The 20,234-nt window shown below is 36.1% G+C and overlaps 1 protein-coding gene across 1 annotated transcript in view; it reads left to right on the top strand.

Annotated features, from left to right (window-relative positions):
- Positions 1 to 20,234, top strand: part of ME1 (malic enzyme 1) — a 177,032-nt gene that overhangs the window by 44,916 nt on the left and 111,882 nt on the right. The window contains exon 3 of the mRNA XM_086745759.1: positions 6,543 to 6,692. Within this exon, the coding sequence (XP_086601885.1) occupies positions 6,543 to 6,692 (150 nt within the window). The remainder of the gene's footprint in view (positions 1 to 6,542; positions 6,693 to 20,234) is intronic.

Raw genomic sequence — 20,234 nt, 5'->3', positions numbered from 1 at the left:
ACCCTTGCTTCAACCACTGACATTACCATAAGAGAAAACTTTCTCTGTTGTCCTATCCCCATCTCCTCCTTGACTCTGCCTTGAAGTAGATGCAACTCGCTCTTTCATATGTTTCAGGATATTTAAGACTTTAAGACTGTTTCAATTGTTTCTGCTTGAATTGCTGGAATTTCTATTCACCTGTAACTTAAAAGCAGGAAGAGAAAAGGCCTTTTACCCCGTTGTTTAATGTGTTTCTTAACAAGCAAAGAAATTTTTCTCGTACTTCAGATCATAAGAGAAGAGCACTTGTATTTCTCAAAGCATCACAGATTGAAAGTTACAGGTCTACCTATGTGAAATTCAAGAGGAGGGTAGCAGTATTTCCAAATCTTAATTCTTAATTTTTTTAGAAAAAAAAAAATGTTGATGTTTACGTGACTCTTTGCCAAAATGAAAAATTTCTGCAGGAAATAGAGTATTAAATGTTTCAGTGCTGTGCGATTTGAACCACGATAAAACACCATATATTTAAGTTTTGATTGCAATGGGAGTGGTCAAATAAAAATAGATATCTGAGTATTGTGGGAACACTTTGCAGAAAAATTACTTTATCATGTTCAAAGAAAGAAAAGAAAAATCTGTCTGTCTTGGGGGTGGGGGAGGAAAGGAACTTTTTTTTTTTCCTTAACGTACACTTAGTCCAAACATGATAGACACAAATAATACCCAAGTATAAATAAATATAAATATGTTTACAAATAAATGTAAATAAAAGTTTTTCCAGAAGCCATTTACTTCAGATATTTTTTCCCAAATCTGTCCCTGTTAAGATTAATGTCTGTATAGAATTACTTAAACAAAAACTCAATATAGTTATTTCCCACCTATGAGTCTTCTTTTGCATTTTCTCTTTTCCCAAATAAATAGTTGGGTATGGAAGGAAAAAATTTGTTTCCTGCTCCTGTGACCAGACATTCTTAAAACAGAGGTACAAACATTACAATATTACGTCCATGTGTCTTGAACATTAGACTGTAGCTTGCCATTTTATACCATAAAGCCAGTTTTTAGTATAATCCCTTTTTTAGTATAAAGATTATACTGCACTGTGCAGCTTTGCAGTACAAGCTTGTTGTTGTTTATAAGATTTTAGCTACTTACTTTAGCTGAGAATACTTATAGTAAGTCTTTGGTTCACAGAAATAACTTAAAAGTATTAAAAATTAGGCTTTTTTTTTTTTTCACTAACCTGATCACTAGTCAAAATGTTTCAATTAAGAATTTAGTAATTAACATAAGAAAAAAAAATTAAAAGCTGTATTTATTTCCTAGTGTTATTCTGTGCTATGTGGCAGTGGTATTTTCTCAGCTGTAATTTTTGTTCTAGGTATTCGTATCTTCTCCTTCCCCTTGTAATCTGAATAAAGTGTGGCTCCATTTACAAAGCTGGATAAGCCGGGCTGGAGTCTCCATCCTTGGAGATATTAAAGATTTGTATGAACATGGTCCTGGGGCAACCTGCTCTAGTTGACTCTGCTTTGAGCATGGGATTAAATGAGATGATCTGTGGAGGTCCCTTCCAACCTCAGCTAGTCTACAATTTCATAACACAGATCCATGGCACTTAAGGTTTCAGTGGTAATTTGAATCAATGAAAATTTTTGTCAATTAAATTGAGTTGGCCCATAAGCACTTAAAATGACATAAATCTACAAGTCTCCCCCCAAATGTAATTGTTTCTTTAAGAAATCATGTTTGTATTCTATGTAAGCACCCAGCAGGCCTGAATTGACTATTCATGTCATGCTGTGCTTTGATTAAAAAATATTTTTCTCTTATATTAGTGGAACATTATATTGCTGTGGTTTTTTTCTCTAGTTTTTAGCAAAATAAAATAATTTGTGCATTCCATGTGTAGATTTACATTCAAGACCACTGATTGGAAGACTTAGTAACATTTGCAAGCAGAAGATGCTGCCCTTGAAGACTATCAACGATGACATGTTGGGCTCTTTTGCAGAGATAAAACACAAATTTGTGTGAACCGAGTGTGCAAAAACTTGTGCACGTAAAATGTGATTTGCAGCTGTGTTTATAAGTCAAGTGTTTGACAGTTTTATTGGAGCGTGTCAATAGAGATCCTGCTCTGAGAACATGTGCATTACATGTGTGTGAGTTCAATCCGTTAAGACATGTGCAAATTCTGATCTCCTGTACTTATACTCATATCGAAGCATTTTAAAGGGAAGAGTGACTGTGATCCTGCCCCAGTTACTCCTTGAATGCCTTCACTGACGGAGAATACCAGAAGACATTGACTATTTTAACTGGAACTTGAAAGAAAACCTCAAGTGCTCCCTGTACAGGCAGGTGCTTAGGGTCAACCTTGCGTAAGAGCAGGCAGCTATTGCCTTCTACTGAATGAAAATGTACTAATTCTAGGAAAAAAAAAAAATTATTCCAGTATGATTCTGACATAGTTTTTGCTCCAATAGGAGCAGTGATTGTAAGAGATAAAGCAAAGGTCTTCTTTTCTTCCTAGAGCTCAGATTTTATAGTGGGTGTGTACCTGTGTGTTATGTCCAAATATAAAAGATTAAGTACAAGCATGTAAATATTGCAGAGGTGGAGGCTGTTAAGTACTTTAGATAGAAAGGTATTGACTGATGAAACATTAATGCTATGTATGACGGCATCTTACACTGGTAGGATTGCACCTTGTTCTGGTGTTTGATTGGAAAGAGTGTGTGTGCAAATTCATAAAGCTAAGCTGATAGTACTGTGGCATGACATATTTTGGCATGGCTGAAACTCCTCTGCTGACTTGCAGCGTGGAACTGCTGTGCTCTGAAACACCAAGAGTTCATACACTAAATGAATGTGAAACAGCAGCAAATATATTGCCTGGTATGCTTGGCAAAAAGGAAGCCAGTAACAGGAAATAATTCTATTCCTCTAACTTAATTTGGAAAAGCTGCAATGGATTCTGCAAGTAATTTGATCTTTTGTTTCTGCTCCGTATGTTCTTGATTGCCTTTCTTCTTGCTTTGTATTGACACTGAAATTGTTGCCCCTGACACAGCCACATCTTCTGTCTGGGCTTTTCTTTCTTCAAATAGTCACACCGGTAAACTGTTATACCGGATGTGTGAAAGTTAGGAGACATGCCATCAAATCACTTTTCCTGAGAACGCTGTGTTATTTTATTTTTTTTTCTCAAGGTTCTCTGTCTTTAATAGCATTTCTATATAGGTACTGATGGTCCAAAGTAATTGAGCTAAGTCTCTTACACAGGTTAAAAACAATAGTATTTCCTCACACTTTTTTTGGTTTGTTGGTTTTTGTAGGTTTTGGTTTTTGTTTTTTGTTTTTTTTTTTTTTTTTACCATTCTATTTTGCCTTGTAAAATGCATGCCATTTCTTATCCTAAGAAATCATCAGTAATTTTCTGGTTGTTATATCAGTTTTCTTTTGGATTTTTGGATGATATTTGGTTTATATCCTTTTGTTGCTACTGCATTTTGTTCCCTTTGTGATAGCAGACTAGCCTAGAATCATAGAATGGTTTGGGTTGGCAGGAACCTTTAAAGGTCATCTAGTCCAACCTCCCTGCAAGGAGCAGAGACCTGTCCAACCTGGCCTGAGAAGTTCTTAGGTGAAGTAAAGGCAAGGAGGAAAATTGACATACTGAAATTTGAATGCTTGGCAGTCTCCTCCGTCTTACTTGCCAGGCCTTGATTTTCCTCCTCTGAAACTCTTCCCTGAAATCTTCAATCAAGACTCTTTGTCTGAGGACAGATAATATTTTTCTCCCTTTTTATAGCACAAATGATTGTTCTCAGTGTTTTATTGCTTGTTTTCACTATGTTTTCAATTAAATGCGGGCTTCAGTAAAAAAATTCAATGAAATATTGCGTTTTAAATATATCTTTTTTAAAAAAACACAATGCTGAAAACCGCTTCATGCTTTTAGTTATGTAGATTACTTGGATGCTGCTGAAAGATGCATACGTGTTGTCTAATGCATTATAACCAACTCCACATTGAGGATGAAGCATTTTTGGTTTTCCCCTTAAGAAAGAATCTTTGGGAAAGTTGATACTCTTAAGCGAGTTACTATGCTGAGAAAGAAGAGATATTTTATACTTGCAACTGAAAAATAGCCTTCTGATCAAAGTTGCACTTATCTAGAAATATTTTTTACTTTATAATAATATTTTTTATGCTGATTTGGATATGGCCAAGTATGTAATATTTGAAAATATGATTGTAAGTAATATGCAGTAATTATCTTTGCAATTTCTTGAGCATATTCTGAATATAAAGTGGCCTGATAAATGCAAATAAGAAAATAGACACCCAATTTTATGCTACAGGACAGTAAAAATAAAATTGAGCGGTTTTGCAAATAGTTTTTTGATTTGAAGCCCTTGAGAAAGCCTTTTGCTAAACTTTATTTCTTTTGTGAAAAATTTCTCTACCTGTTTTAAAATCCAGGCTTTGCTCAGAGTCAGAAGAAAGGATGATGAAAAGGTATTTTAAAGTCTTAAGTAACCACATCTGATTTTAAACGAAAGTGATAAAAAGAAAAAAAAATACTGGCAGCTGCTTCGATACATAGTGATGCAACTCGCGTGAATACTTGCAGTCTCTGGTACAGAGCAGGCCAGAGTATGTATGATATTCTCTAACAGCACTTTCAAGATCCTTTGGGAACAAAGTAAATGTCTTCAAATATATTCCCAACCGTCTGTGAATGAGCTTGTATTTCAAGGTAACGGTTGGGATAATCATTCTGAGGAGAAAGGTTTTAATAAAGAAAACGCTCCAAGAATTCCAGGACATTGAAAGATATACTATATCATAATGAAATACTGGGAAAATGAAAGCTTAGTAGGGAAATGTAATAATATGAAAGAAAATTAGTATGTATGTATATCTGTAGCTGAGAACTACAAGCGCAGGATATAATTTAACCTTGGAGAACATTAAGAACTAATGTGTACCATGGAAGGTGGTTCAGGATGCCTCATGGTGATGGTATTTAGGGTACATCTTCAACTCTTTGGCTTCTAGATCTGCATCTCTTTAGGTTCTACAGTACCCTTAGTGACACAAGGGGAGGGACACTGTTTTGCCTCACTTCTGTCACTTCATTACAGTCACCAGCCACCAAACCGGCCGTGCTAGCCTCACTTGCAGTTCTTGTTAAAGATTTATATGGAGGATCACAAAATCAATGCTTCCCTGATATGCAGCAATATACAAGCTAAGCTTGAATGAAACAAATGCAGATTTACCAAGCTGTTCTTTGTTAGACAGTTACCTGACTATATTTGTGTGTTTCTAAAGTATGAATTAGATTCATGTGATGAATTAGATTCATGTGATGCATGAGTATGCTGAAGGAAAGTTTTTTATGAATAATACTTAAGCACACAAACCTCCAGGCTTTTGGAATGAATGTATTGTATGTATTTTCTCACACTTTTGTAATAAATAATGAACATGTTAAGCTTTTTGAGTATAAGAACTTAGTAATCCATTGTAAATTAAAAAAAAAAAGCCCAGCCTACATAAATTCTATATGCAAGTTAAGTTAAAGTTTTTAAGTAGGCCTATTGGTATAGAAGACTACTTAACTTTTAAACTAATACTTAACCTTCCTGTAACTAGGGAATAGAGAGATAAGGTTTAGGATAATCAAATTCCTAAATATTAAGTGTTCACAAAGTGACCAGAGTCATACTTATGTCAACTAGTATAGCTTGAAGTCACTCATAGACTCACTCATACATTGAAATTTGGCTTCATGGTTGGGGTCTTGGAGCAGTAGTGCATTTTTTCAGTGTAAGAGTGATGGTAGTCAAAAGTAGATCAAGCTAAACATGAATTATGTTTCACTCTAATTTCTCTAGGTTTTTTATTTCACATTGGTTTTCTTTTAAAATAAATATAAAACTTTGTCAAATGCAATCAAAAACTGATTTCCATTCAGGGATACATCATTGCGGATTTCATTACAAACATAGATGTCAGAGACAAATGGCCATATTGTGTATGCCTTGTTTTTGAAAACTTTGTCCTACAGTATTCAGGTGATGTATTTATTTGAATTATTAGTCTGTATGTAAGAGAAGTTTCTATAGAGGCAAAGCTAACATTTTTTAGTTTCCTTTTCTTGGGGCAAGAAAATAAGCCTGTTTAAGTTTTATTTCATTATAGTCTCATTTCAAGTGGAACAGCTGATACGTACTGATTAGATTCTGACAGACCCAATACGCAATTGCAGCGTAATGTTTTATACCTGAGGGGGATTAGTTTCCTGAGTATGTAGAGTTTGTCGACTTTGTGATTGTTTCAGCTTCTCTCTATCTCGACTAGTTTCTTATCCTTTGAACAATTTGTGCTATTAAGACAAGGAAGTATTTAAATATTGTCAGCAAGAAAGAGGCTGTTAAAGAACAAACATAGCTTTAATTATCTAAACACCTTTGTATTTCTAAATTTAATTTGTGTGTTTGCTTAATGTCTGTCTAATTATATGTAATTCTCCACAGATATATTCTGCTAATGAGTCTTCAGGATCGAAATGAAAAGCTTTTCTATAAAGTGCTGACTTCTGACATTGAAAGGTTCATGCCTATTGTTTATACTCCCACTGTGGGACTGGCTTGCCAACAATATGGTTTAACATTTCGGAGGCCAAGGTATGTAAGTTTATACTTCAAATAAAAGTACTTGTATCTTATTTTCCTCTTGGCAGATTTCTGCAGGGATTTTCTAACATAGCTGAATGTAAGCCAAAACTGCAATAATTGAGATAATTCAAGCTGCACTTTTGGTCTACATTAAACAATAATTTGTATTGCATTAAGAGGGCAAATGTTGTTTTAATTGTATTAAAGCATGGGTACATTTTTAATCTCATTAACTGATTTTTTTTTTTTTTGGAATCCTAGTTGCACATTACAAGACCAGGGAAGAATGGATCTTTAGTCTTAGATTCATCTTAGCAAACTGAAGAGTATAGACTTTTACCTATGTAAATATTTATAGGTATTGTATGCATGCATCTATTAAAATAATATGTACACAAAGTAAGGATGTAAATATGTTTAACCTATGTACATATTTAATACATGTACCTACAGACATCTTAAAAATAATCAATAATCATCAAAGCGTCTGTCTCGCTGCTTCATAGTTTGTTGCTTCATAGCTTGGTTACTGGAGTGCTTTTATTCTGTATACAGTAGCTGTACTTGTAGAGAGCTGAGGAAATGGTGTGAAAGAAGTGCTTCAGTTGCTTCAGTTTCAGAAGCTTTCAGTGCTTCAGGTGCTTCAGTTTCACTCTGCCTCTTGAACATCAGCCCACAGAGTTTGAGATTTATGGTGGCTGCTGTTTGAGAACCTTGTGTACACCAGTGCCTTCAAGTGCAAACTGGAACAACACTTGGGAGCTCTCTGTACAATTTTCTGGCAAAGGAAGAGATAAATAAGCTGTATGTGCATAGCTCTGTTAACAGAAATAGATTTTTTTACAGTCAAGGCATTGCTCGAAAATAAGAAGCTTGCAAGATTAAAGGGGACAAATGACTGCTCACAAATTCTTCAGCAGGAGGTATTTGAGGGAGAAGACTTATGGCTTCAAGGTTTTGTTGTTGTTAATGTAAAAATCATTTTGGCCTTGTGACTGACAGAATGAGTCAGGACCATCTGGCCTACTGCAGAAAACAAGATTTCCCACTTCTATACACATTATAAAGTTCAAAAAGACCTCAGGAATGCTTACTTAAACCTGTTTAATGATCTGTGGCTTTTAGGTGCCTCCACTAGCAAGAGAAGTCATCTCCTTTTTTTCCCCTCAGTATTTACTACCATGGTGATTTTATTGGCCTTCCAGGAAGTCCTAAATGTGTCTGGAAATTAAGTCTTTGCTTAAGCTGATCTCATTGCCCCTTGTTTTTATATCCATTGCTGTAGAGGCTATTGCACAAGGAGCACCTCTGCACGTACATGTACTTTTCACTTTCTTCCCAGACCTGTGGAGCATCTATGCAGAAAAAAAACCCTGTTAAATTAGGCAATAGTTCAGCTGAGTGTCAGTCTGCAGCTGGTGAGATGCAGCTTACAGCAGCAATTGGAACAACCCACCAGCCCCCTTTAGACATTTTCAGACTCCTGAACTTTGTTCTTCAATCTGATCCTAAGCACGATCAAGACATGGGGGAAAAAAATGATTTGGGAGGTAGGGAAAGGGAGAGTAAACATTTGAACTTTTTACCCTTTTTAGTTTTTTTTTTTTTTTTGTGGCATTTTTATCTACAGAAGACTTGGAAAGAAGCCCTAGATCTTTCTCCTCTAAATATTACGACTAAAATCCTAGTTCACGTCTCTCTGTCGCTAATAAATTTATGAACCTGTATAGTTAACTTGAAACAAATTACACTACAGACATGCAGTTAGCGCAGATATACTTGTCTCCCAGTATAGAACAAGAACTCCTGAGTTCTTCACTATGCAGCTAAGCCACTCTTTAGCCTCTCCTGTAATGAGAACTGAGTAGATTTTAAAACGTTATGGATTTGTTTGAATCATTAATGTATGTCATCACAAGCTTACATTTTATTTTCCTTTTAGTTTTAAATATGATATAAAAAGCTTTCAAAACCAAGGCATAACAGCAGTAATACATACATTGTACAGGCTTTGGAATAGCAAGCCGAACTTTCTCCTCAGCCAAAGACTGCAGTATAAAACTACCAGTGCGTATAAATAACATTGTACTAACTTTCTATGTTCCCCATGAGTTTTCCTCCGTTCTACTTTAAAAAGCTTGTTATTCTGGCACATGAATAGTGAACTTCCATTCTGATGAGATATTTAGCTATCCTGAACAGTGACAGTGATGATCCAAGGATGCTCATTGAGCATCCTCATATTTGTATGTTCTTAAAGGTATGATTTTATTTACCGATATTGGAATGAAGTCTGATTTTTTTTCTTCCAAAAAATGTTCACTTCCTTATTGAAAATGAGCAAATTCAAGGCAAATTAGACTACTTAGTCAATTTCTTTCCCTTATCATTTAACTTAACAATATAGCTTTATAGGCTGTTTCATAATTTGGTATTTCACACTGTGTTTTTCCACTGCAGTTGAGCTGCTAAGGAATGAATGAGGTTTTAAACAATATTAGATCATGTTTTACCTTATGTCTTTTGGTATTCAATTGTATTCTTGAGCTACTGAAGTCAGTCTTGGCTATATTAATCTGTCTGCTGCTTCCCCAACTACATGTGTGCTTTATATACATGACTGACTATCTGGGGAGACATAGAAGATATTTATAAATGTCTGTTTTATTTCTAGTCCTGTTGAATTGCCTCACTACTTTCAAATAAGTGTTTTAATGACTCGCTTAAGTAAGATGGCTGACATCTGCAATCTTCATCTGCCTAATAAGGATCTCATATTTTTTTTCTTGAGAACAAAATATCCTCTGCCAAGTCGCATGTTTACTCTTCCTTATAAAATTCTCAACTGTTATCTTCACGTTATCTCGCTACCTGCTCTCATCTTCCCATACCACCCAGCTGATGCCAGTGTTCATTAGAGGTCTTGGAGGAAAGGGCTTTAAAATATTTCCCCTTTGACAAACTCTTTCCTGCTTAAGAAATAGCTATACTTTGTGATCTTCCACTGTGCTCCGTTACAGAGACCTGTTTGTTTTCTAAGAAAAACCTTTTCTAAATTGTTCCACAACCAAGTATGCAAAGCAGTCAATTTCATTTGGCTTGTAATTGTATTCTAGACTACGTCTAATTTAGCATTAAGCATTATATACCAGCATCCCTCATAAACAGCACACTCCATGAGGTGAATTCACAGGGAAGAAAAAAAATAAAGATTTAATTTACATACTAAAGGAGAAAGGGGGTAAAAAATATAATATTTAGTCCAGTCAATACTTTCTCATGTTTTTTATTACTTCATTTTTTTTCACTTTATACAATTGAGGAAGAAGGTATGATCTTATCATACCTTAAAAAAAAAAATCTTATCTGTAGAAACTGTGTATGTCTTTTGTATGCCGACTCATACCTAAATGTTGTCTTTACTGATAAACTAATATTATTCTTTCAGAATTTTTTTTTTATTTCAGAGTATTTTTATTGCTGTCTCTTAACAGCTCTGAAAATGTTTGGTATTTCATAGTTGAACAAAAATCCTATTAGAAACAGTTGTTTATATAGGTAAAGAAGTTAAAATTACCTAATTGCTGCAGATGATATTTATCACACTGGAAGTTCCAAGGAAATGTCTTATTATTCAGTTTAAATCTGTAAGGTTTTTCTATATTCAGTTAGATTTCTTTACATTGTGAAGTGCATTTGAAGCCCCTGGCTCACAAATTATATCTTCAGGGAAGGAATAACAAAGACTAATTTACAGTTCAGAAATAAGTGTCTCATGGGATCGTTAAATGAGATCATCTTCTGTGACTCCCTTACATGTTTTTAGAAGACTGTATGGGCTCATATGATGTACTTACAGTTATAGAAGGACACTGTGCCTCAGGCAAGATATTTTTCATCTTGAAGCAGTATTTTGCAATTACAGCATAAACATTCCTGGCTGACCGACTGTCTGATTAAGCAACATTTCTCAAGAGAACGAGCTGCAAAGTAACTTGACTCATTGATTTGAAGCTTGTCTGGATAATTGACATTTGTTTGAAAAATTCAAACTCAACTCAAGATTGCATTACTCTGAATACTCAGCTTAAAATCCACCAGTTTAATGAATAAGAATGTTATTACAGAAATAAACAGTACAGATCTGATAGCAGATCAGTAACACGCACCTACCTACACTATAGAGTTACAGAAATATATATATTTCTGAGAAAGACCAGTCTCTCTGGTCTTCCTCACAGCCATTGAGGAGGATGAGGGAAGAAAAAGGTTCCTCCAGGGCGTAGCTCAGAGAAGGAATTTGGACCTGTATGAATAAAAGCTTCAAAGGCTTATGCTAGGAATGTAATGGAGCTGTGGTTTTATTGCAGTGATCACGCTATCATTAAAAGCATTATTTCAGAATCTCTACTAGGTCCCTTTTTGGTGCAGAATTTCTATCCATCATTTAAAGATAAATTCCTAAAGTAAAAAATTCTTCTGTTGCACAAAGCATGTACATGCATATGACAATTTTTGCTGACTTACCAAGAAACAATCTATTTCTATAAATGGATTTCTGAAATATAACAGTCCTTTCAGTTGCTTTATTCATCCAAAAAGAATAAATATGGGAAAGCTCAATGGAAATTTCCTCTAAGAATCCAAAATCAACTTTTTACATCGTATAGAGAACACCCAGGAGTTTAAGGTTCTTGTGTAACTCGGCATTCAGAGAGGAGAGGAAAAATTGCCAAGTATTACTATGCTGAAGACTTTGGATGTTGTTAAAATGTTAGGTGACTGTTTGTGTATTTCCATTCCTAGAAGGAAAAGCCGTTTCAAACAGAATATGAACAGAGCAAGCCCTGGTAACTTGCAGCCACAGGCATGGCAAAGTTCCTCTGAAATAGCTTCCTGATGTAGTCACAGGCTGTCAAGCTGACTAGGAACCATTTTTAAAGCAGCTATATTGCATTTGACGCTACATATTGAAGATACAGCTGCAGTCTCTTAAAAGGCAAAGTATGTTAGCCTTAGCTTTGAAGTTATTTTTCCTTTTGTTTGTACATATAGAAGCAGATCTTGTTCAGCAAGCTGTTTTCACATAATTTTTGTTCTGTAATAATTCTTTCAACTCTTTTTTTCTCATTTTCCTTTCTCACAAATGACTAGACATAGCATGCCTAGAAATCTCTTGTTTGCCCCAAGTCTAAGCAGGATTACATTTTGAATTGACTTTTAATAAGTATTTAAAAAATATGCTTGGATTAGCTCTTTTAATATTTTTAGAGAGCACTTGGAATGTTATTAAGTCTTTAGTACCAATTTTTCAGAAAACAATTTACCATGTCAAATACTCATTTTGCAAGTGCTGGTATTGTACCAGATTGCCTCCTGATTGAAGTGCATGACTGACTTGGCACATACACATCCAAGAGCAGTTCCTTTGCTCTTGTTCCTCAAAGGGAATGTATTTATTTACATTTTCTGTGTGTATTTACACTTACAATGGTTCAGATGCACTGGACTGAATGCAAGTGCTGCAAGTGTGAGTTCTTTTTTTTTGTTGGCATAGGAATGTTTATATGTTGAGACTGTCAGCTGCAAGATAGCATCACTTTCTTATAAAGAGGCTGAATCAGAGAAAAGGGGAATACTTGTTTCCTCTAACAGAACTTACAACATTTTAGACCTTGGCGGGAGAGGTTGCAGTCTGTTTCCAGCACAAGGTTGATCCTGCGGTACCTTTCATAATTGTTTTTGTGGTTTTTAATGAGGCTTTCATTGGAGTCTGCATTTTTTTTCTTAATCCCATTGGATGCCCTTGATTCTCTTCGTAAACCAATTTGGCTTACAGGAGGCCAAAAACTTGTCAAGTTCTCCTGGATCACATGTGCCAAGAAAGTTGCTTCTTTGTGACTGTCACAGCCACAGATACGTGGTATTTTCTTAATTGAGACCAGAAGGTCTGGATTAATTTGACCTAACTTCTTCACAAGTAAAACTGCCCCCCTTAGATTTTTCAGCAGATCTAGATGTTTTTTTTTCCCAGGCAAAGCAGATATATATATTTTAGAGCTTTTATTAATCTGATTATTACTATGGGATTATCTTAGTGTCTTCATTTAATTAAAACTAATAATTGTGTGACATAAAATTATGTTAAAATTAAAATTATATTAAATTGTGTAACAAAGTAGTAATTTAAGAATTATTTTTCACAGCACTTTTTTTGTCTGAAAGCAATGCAGAATTTTCATCTAGAAGTGCAAAAAAAGTTTTGGGTTTTTAACAGATCTGTTGTAAAGGCTGGATTGTTAAGACAGTCACTGAAATCAAAATATGTTACATTAAAGACATGAAATACAGCAAAACGCTTCTTTGAAAATAGCCTGTTGGCGTTCTGTTCTCCAACAGGCACTGGTGAGAGTTGTGTGTATTAACAATATGGCTCAGGTTGCGAGTTACTCTGTGACATTACGGTGTGGAATTAGCATGGCTGTAGCATTTCTTCTAATCTTAGACAATATTTCTCTTATTTACTTCAAAAAAACAGCAATGGTGGCAATTGCAGCCCCTCACCAAGAACTTTTGAAATATATTTTGGTTTGCTATTTTCACTTTTGTCTGTTGTGAAGATGACCACAGTTGACATTTTGAATTCAAGCACCGTGACATCTCATGATGCCATGATTCTGGTCTGCTCTGTTACCTTCATCAAGCGAAAACTTAGCATGCTGTTGCTGCCTTAGCTAAAAAGTAAGGCTAATAGATTCTCCTAGCATAACATGATTCTATTCTATGATGAATAGATTCTCCTAGGCTGTCTTCTAGAAACATACTACACTGAAATGTGTTCAAGGTCTATTCAACTTAGTATGCAGCCAGTAATGCTGCAGGACAACGTGTGAGACTCTTGCATAGGAGAAGTCATTTGGCCTCATTTTGATCATAGAGTGTCCTGTAAATGTTAAGCCATTTCTTATTCGAATAAATAGATGAATTAAAATTTATATCTTGATTTTGAAAACATTAAGATTTTCTTTAGGGTATATGTATGTAATCATCTGGTCTCTCTTGAACTGTGTTAAATTCATGACTTTCGATAATAATTTGGCAATAAGTTTCCCCATTTATTTATAGGGTGAATTTTTTTTTTCTTTTTATTAAACTTGCACCTTAGAATAAAATAATGAATAATTATTTATGGTAAACTGAGAATATATAGTTCTGACCAAGCATTATAATGTCCTCCATGTGGTGCTATTTTTTTAATGTACTTGTATGTGCTTTAGGTATTGCCAGACTTTATGTGCTGTAGGTATTATCTACAACAATAGTGGAAGATATTTGCAGAAGTCATGCTTTGAGCTGTGCTTTCATGTAGTCTTGTCTGAGTTGGAGCTTTACTTATTGTTAAGCCACCTCTTACTCTCATGAGCTGAATAGATGATTTCTTATGCAGGTAATCTTCTAGGGGCTTTTCAGCATGGTCATAAAAGAAGCTTTGCTCTAAACCACATCACAAGGACGGAATTTCTGGCTTTCAGAAGTTTGTACCTCTTGATGGTGCATTGCTCTGTTTTTTCTGGAGGGAGTACATCTGGGCTGTGAGCAGGAGGAAATGAGGCCATCCCTACTCAAAATATGACTCTCAATGTTTGGCAGCAGTCAATGTTTGGTCATTTTCTTTCCCCTCTTAGTAGTCTTCTGAGGAAGACAGCTAGCAAGCCCTTCTACAAAGCTGTCCTTGGTGGTTTCTGTGCAAGAGTGCCAAAATTTTCATACTGGCCTGTCTTTGTTTTCTTGTCCGCTTCTTTCACACAGTCCTGGATATTTTCAGAGGATCCCTGTCCTTGCTTGATTTGTACTGTTCGTTTCCACACTTTTCCACTATCTCCTGTGCGAGATTAGAACGGGAAGTTCTCCCTCCTCCACAAACTTGGAGGACGCAGGTTTATCTTTTCAAGAACATCTGCAGTCTAAGCCAATGGGAACTTAACACTTCTGTGGGTTTTGGCATATGATGATTATCTTCCTCACTATGCATCCTACTAAGAGACTTCTGAAACAAAGAAGTTTTTTACTGATGCTTTTCATCATATGAGAAGGACAGTTTGTGTGACAGTTATTAGTGCTTATTAGACCCTTCTTGTTTGGTTTGTTAAAACAGTCATTTTGTGGATCTACGTGCAGAAGATTGTACAGAAAGTACGTGATCCTGTCTTTACTCTGACTAATCTTTTCTCTCTAGTGCCAATACCACATTAAAACATAGCCTTTATCCTTTTCAACAAATAAAAGATAAACATACCAATGTCTTCTTAAAATAGTTATATTATTTTGACAATTGGCAAGTTGTAGTTTCCTATCAATAATTGTGACTTTTACCAATATATAACCATGCTACTCTTCAAAATCTTCCTTCTTTTTTTTTTTCCTGAATTTTTAGAAAGATTTTGGCTCTATGCCAGTCCACGATACTTCTGGTTACAAGCTTCCAGATTTTCCAAAGTAGTACATTCCTTAATTAAATGTACTTTAAAGGGCAGAGATTTTATTTAGTTTTCACACCTCAACTTGGCCAAAGACTTGTGAGCAACTCTAATGTATCAGGTAATGCAGTATGGGAGAGGTCTACTCGTTGGTTCTGCCCTACTCTATTCAAGCAGTATTTATGTACCAAATTTTTCCTCTCACGAAAATGCCTGTCAACCTGCCAGATTTATACAGCCCCCTAACTGTCAATATCATTTGGCCTTGAAGCAAACGTTTTAAGAGTCACTTGCTTCACTAAGACAGCTATAACATTCCTTAGTTCAACATGTTTTCCAGGACAGATTATAAAACTCTTAACAAACATGGCAGTCTGACAACTCATGTGCATTTTTGATGTTCCCTGGGACTGTATGATTTGTTATTCTTAGAATTGCCACCTCCCAAGCCTCTTTTTCTGTCCCTTCTTAGGGACCCTTCTTTGTAGACTGCTTCAGGAAGAAATACAAAAGTAGTTAAATATTAAGTAATAATTGGTCATTAGACCATTTTTTAATTTATAAATATTTTTATAGTTATAATTGTTTATAGTTGCCACTTTAGCTATAGAAAAAGATATGCTAAAAGCAGACTTCTATATTTAAGGGGTCTCAATGTCTTTTTCAAAAACAGAAGTTCCGTTCTAGTGCGGCTGATTTGTTTAATCCGCAGGGAAGACTGAAGAATGATTCTTGGCCTGCAAGATGCTTACAGCCAAGTCCAGATAAATTATTCTATCAAAAATGTTTTTATTCTCTTGAAATAGTCCTATCTCTTGAAGTCATCAAAGACTCTTTGGAAAGAGTTATCTGTCATTGTTGACCATTTAAGACTGCAAGGCATACCAGTTAACCAGTTATCCAAAAAACCACTTATCTCTTAGTCAAACTCACCAAGCCCATTTACACAGAAGATCCAAGTTCTCTTTGTCAGACCTAAACAGCCGGAGGTCTTACCTGATTCAGTGTTTGGAGTTAATACAAGCAATAGTAATTCACCAGCAGCCAGCATCTGTCTTCCTGAGGATCACTTCTGTTATCTGAATCTCACAGTATGGGTGGAATCCCATCCTTGGATATAATAAGGATCTATTGGGCAAGAGGGCAACATATATGTTGTAATTTCATATTACTGACTTTCACTGAGATGCTTCCAAGCGTGCTTTCAAACTGACAAGCTTCTGGGCTGTCCACTCATTGTACAGAGGTAGCTCTTCCAACTTGCATTAACAAATGTCTTTGGTGGAAGATCCCATGTAATGTTTGCAAATGGATGCTACCTCATCCTTACCTCTTGTGCAGAATAATAGATGTAATTGCTTCCCTTCTGGACTGGGAGGCTTTGGATAGTGCTTAAGTTGTAGCCTGAGGAAGAACACAGTTTCCATACCAGTGGACTGGAATTTTGCACTGTCCTAGCACTCATTTAGGACACCACAGACAAGTGACAGCCTGTGCCACATGAACAAACAGGATGGTCCAAGATTTTTCAGGTGTCTGATCAGCCTTTGGAACAGGAACTTGATCCTCTTATCCAGAGAGTGTGAATCCCTTTGTGCATGATCCTAGTAATGTCAGATCCTCAAAGCCAGTGCTCAAAGTAAAGCAAGACACAGAACTAATCCTGGTGGCTCCAGCATAAAGCAGGTGATAATTTTGGTTTTAAGGTCTGAGTCTTGAATTCTCTTGGAGACAAACTTTTTTTTCCCATTAGTGGATCTTCAGTGTATTGATGTCAACTTCACACCAGCATCTCAAACTCTTACAGCTTGGAGTGGCTTTCAAGAAAGAACAGATCCATTTTGATTTTCAAGAGCATTCTTGATAATAATAACTAAATTTCTGCCATCATTCTCAGTTACCCCATATTTTGCACCAGGACTCTGGCCACCACATCACTGCCTGTGGACATACGTGCTGGTTTACTCCTAGACTTCTCTCTGGAGCAATGCAGCTGATTTGCTGCAGGAGGTGAGATAAAACTTTCAGTGCAGCTGGATACAACCAGAAACTGTAAAGTTAGAAGCTAATTTACCTATGAAGAAAAACTGGTCTCTTCTTTTTGGTGAAAGAGGTTAGGAAAGGATGGGAAGCCACAACTTATTTATTGAGGCTGTTGTGCATACCTTCACTGTCAGGCATGCTTAGCCTTTTAGACTGACAATAAAAGGTCCATTTAGATGACATACATTCTCTTGTGGTGTGCTGAGACATCCAAGGGACTCTCTTTTATCAAAGAAGGGGGACAACAATTGCAGAGATGCTATGAAGTAGTTCAAATTAAATTCCTTTCTATCAATGATTACTGTTCATTGCAGACTGGAGTCAGCTGATGGTTAACTAAAGCAGCAGCTATGACTTTTTGCTGAGTGTTTCTATGCTAGACACCGGTACTAATGGCTATTTAACATTTATGTTGAACTTAGTGTTGCTGAGGAGTTACAGAGTTGTTTGTATTTCGGATGGCAGTCCCTCAGTTTTTTTTTTTTTTAATAGTGGCTTTTCTAAAACTCTCCTAGAGGAGGTAACGCTCCCCAGGGCAAGCACTGCAGGGGTTTCTTAGTAGGGTCCACTTACACATGGAGAAGCGCTTAAAGGATTGAAGCTACTTTTCTGTAGCTGTTCTTGGAGATGTGACGTGTGTACACTCACAGGCTATCCTTTTGCCTTTCCATGTGCTATTGCTTTAGAAGTACTGAGGAAAAGATATGTGCCTTTTCCTCCCTTCCTAGGGCTATGCTGTGGAAGGGAAAGGGTTTACTTATCAATGGGATAAAAAAGAACTGATACTACTCATGTGTTTACAAATAGGTGTCACCAGCAGTAGAGATGCATGCCTAGGCACCATGAGCAAGTTGCAGTGAACTGCTACAGGTGATTGATACGTATTTAGCGTGGGGGTGGTTTTCCATATTGAGATCTCCTTAGAGATAGAGGAATCCTGCTTTCTGCCTCTATGCAGAGAGGTTTTTCCAAGTCCCTAGTAATTCCCATTGCTATCTCCTAATGTTTGAAAACAAGGTAACAGTAGTATTTCAGATGAGACGTCTGTGACTTAGAAACGTTACAATGCCTTATTAGCTCATTCTGTATATATCCCAGCCCATGTCCACAGGATGTTTTCGTTTAGGGAAGTGCTTGCCCTGGAATTTCTCCAGCTCTCGTTTTCTGTACATTTGTTGCACGTCCTTCAGCACCACCCAAATCCCCTGCTTACACATTCAGCAGCTTCTCTGTTCAAAATGCTGTCATTATTCAGCAGTCTGACATTGTCTTATTGTTGCGTTTCCAATACAAGATATAGTGGCTTTTAAGAAAAAAAAAAAAAAATCAGTTATTCTTGTGACTGTATTTGGTGAAGTCCAAAACAGGAAGGAAAACCCCAGTGAAATCAAGCTAACTTTGCAGTAGCTTGGATATTCTAACATCATTCTGTCTCTGACTAGAAGCTTTCTAAATAAGTAAGGTAAATAGGTATTAAAATTGAAAATTTAAAGTGAAGAGAGGGTGTAAAGGTTTTCAGCCTTCAAGAGCACAACAACGGGATGTGTGTTTTAATATATCCTGTGTTTCCCTATGGCTAGATGCTTTTAGTTTGGGAGATTTTTACAGACTATTTTTGAGACAGCCAAATGCCTCTGCTGATATGAAGCTTCTGGAGAAGGCAAGAGACAAGTCTGGGGATAGAAATGAAGCAAAATTTTATTGCTTTATAAGAATGTTTTCTGATGTGTGCTGTTCAATAAAAAGTGTCAGCAGTGTGAATTGTAATAAACTTAAAACAAACATAAACAGACTAGGTCATAATAACTTTCCCAAATCTATTATAGAGTAGCATTAATGTAGTGTAATTTGCTGTTAGGTAGAGAAGGGTTAATGAGGCATCTGTCATCCTGACCACTGCTCTCTGAGTTAAGAGGTGGCATTGCAAGTCAGTTCTGCTTTGTATAAGCACCTGCTTCTGCTAATGAGTATTAAGTGATTAAACCACATGGAAGAAAACCAGTATGTCTTAGAAAACAGCTGTAGGTGCACGAGAGACTACTGGGAGCATAGACCCCAGACAGGCAAAACAGTAAGAATGTATATAAACCAAACGAAGTAAGGAATTCTTGTAAGAAAAGCAAAGGCTTCTAGCCAAAGGCAGATATTGATAGAGAAGGCATAAATCAATTGGCAGACCTAAGGGATAGACTCCAGGGTGCATTTACTGAGAAATATATAAAAAAGAAAAGCATGCTTCAGTTGGTGCTAAATGAGAACCTATGCCTTTGGCACAAAGATGGCCAAAAGGCTGTTCTCATTTTTGCCTCTTTATTCTCAAAGCAACTACGTTTAACTTGAATTTCTGTTCAGTCTTACAGAAAAAGGGAATTTAAGAGACCTCACAACTTTATTTTAGCATACTGTAGTTTTGGACTTTTTGGTGGAAGAGTGTTCTGTCTAAAAGAACAGCTTACTGTTGCTGAAATGAAACTCTAATGTAGCTTACAGAGACAGAGCAGCACGTTTCCAATTACAGGAGGTCACCATATTATGGCAGCTTTCTTATTTTAGAGGGTATTTTTTTGTTTGTTTTAACTTTTTTCCTGGTTCTTCTGTAGATTTATCATAAGCACATACAAGCGCACAGATTTACTGCACTGTATGGCAGGTTGTTCATGCTGCCTGTTTTAGGCAACAGTATGTCTTTGAGAGTTTTCCTAAGCCGTCCAGGATGAGCTCCTTAGACATGATATTTAGATGTTTGCTTCTGAAAATGAAAAAGCAGAACACAGTTTTCATTCTGTTCAGTTAATTAATGGTTTATTCACAAATAACTAGAACACGAGCATGGGGGATTTGTGATTCTCAAGTATTGCATGTCTAAAAATAAATTCTGCCGTATTTCCATTTGCTGCAAGCAATGTACCTATTTCTATTCTCAGTTTGCCGCTTCACATAGAATGTAAAAATACTCCAGTGCCCGCACTGAAATTGGATTCTTCTTGAGGATGATAATCAACTCAATCATTTGATGAGTGGTTGGTACATT

This window comes from Chlamydotis macqueenii, chromosome 3 (genome assembly GCF_036417535.1).
Source record: "Chlamydotis macqueenii isolate bChlMac1 chromosome 3, bChlMac1.mat, whole genome shotgun sequence".
Lineage (NCBI taxonomy): Eukaryota > Metazoa > Chordata > Aves > Otidiformes > Otididae > Chlamydotis > Chlamydotis macqueenii.
This window is presented reverse-complemented; position numbering and strand designations above follow the sequence as displayed.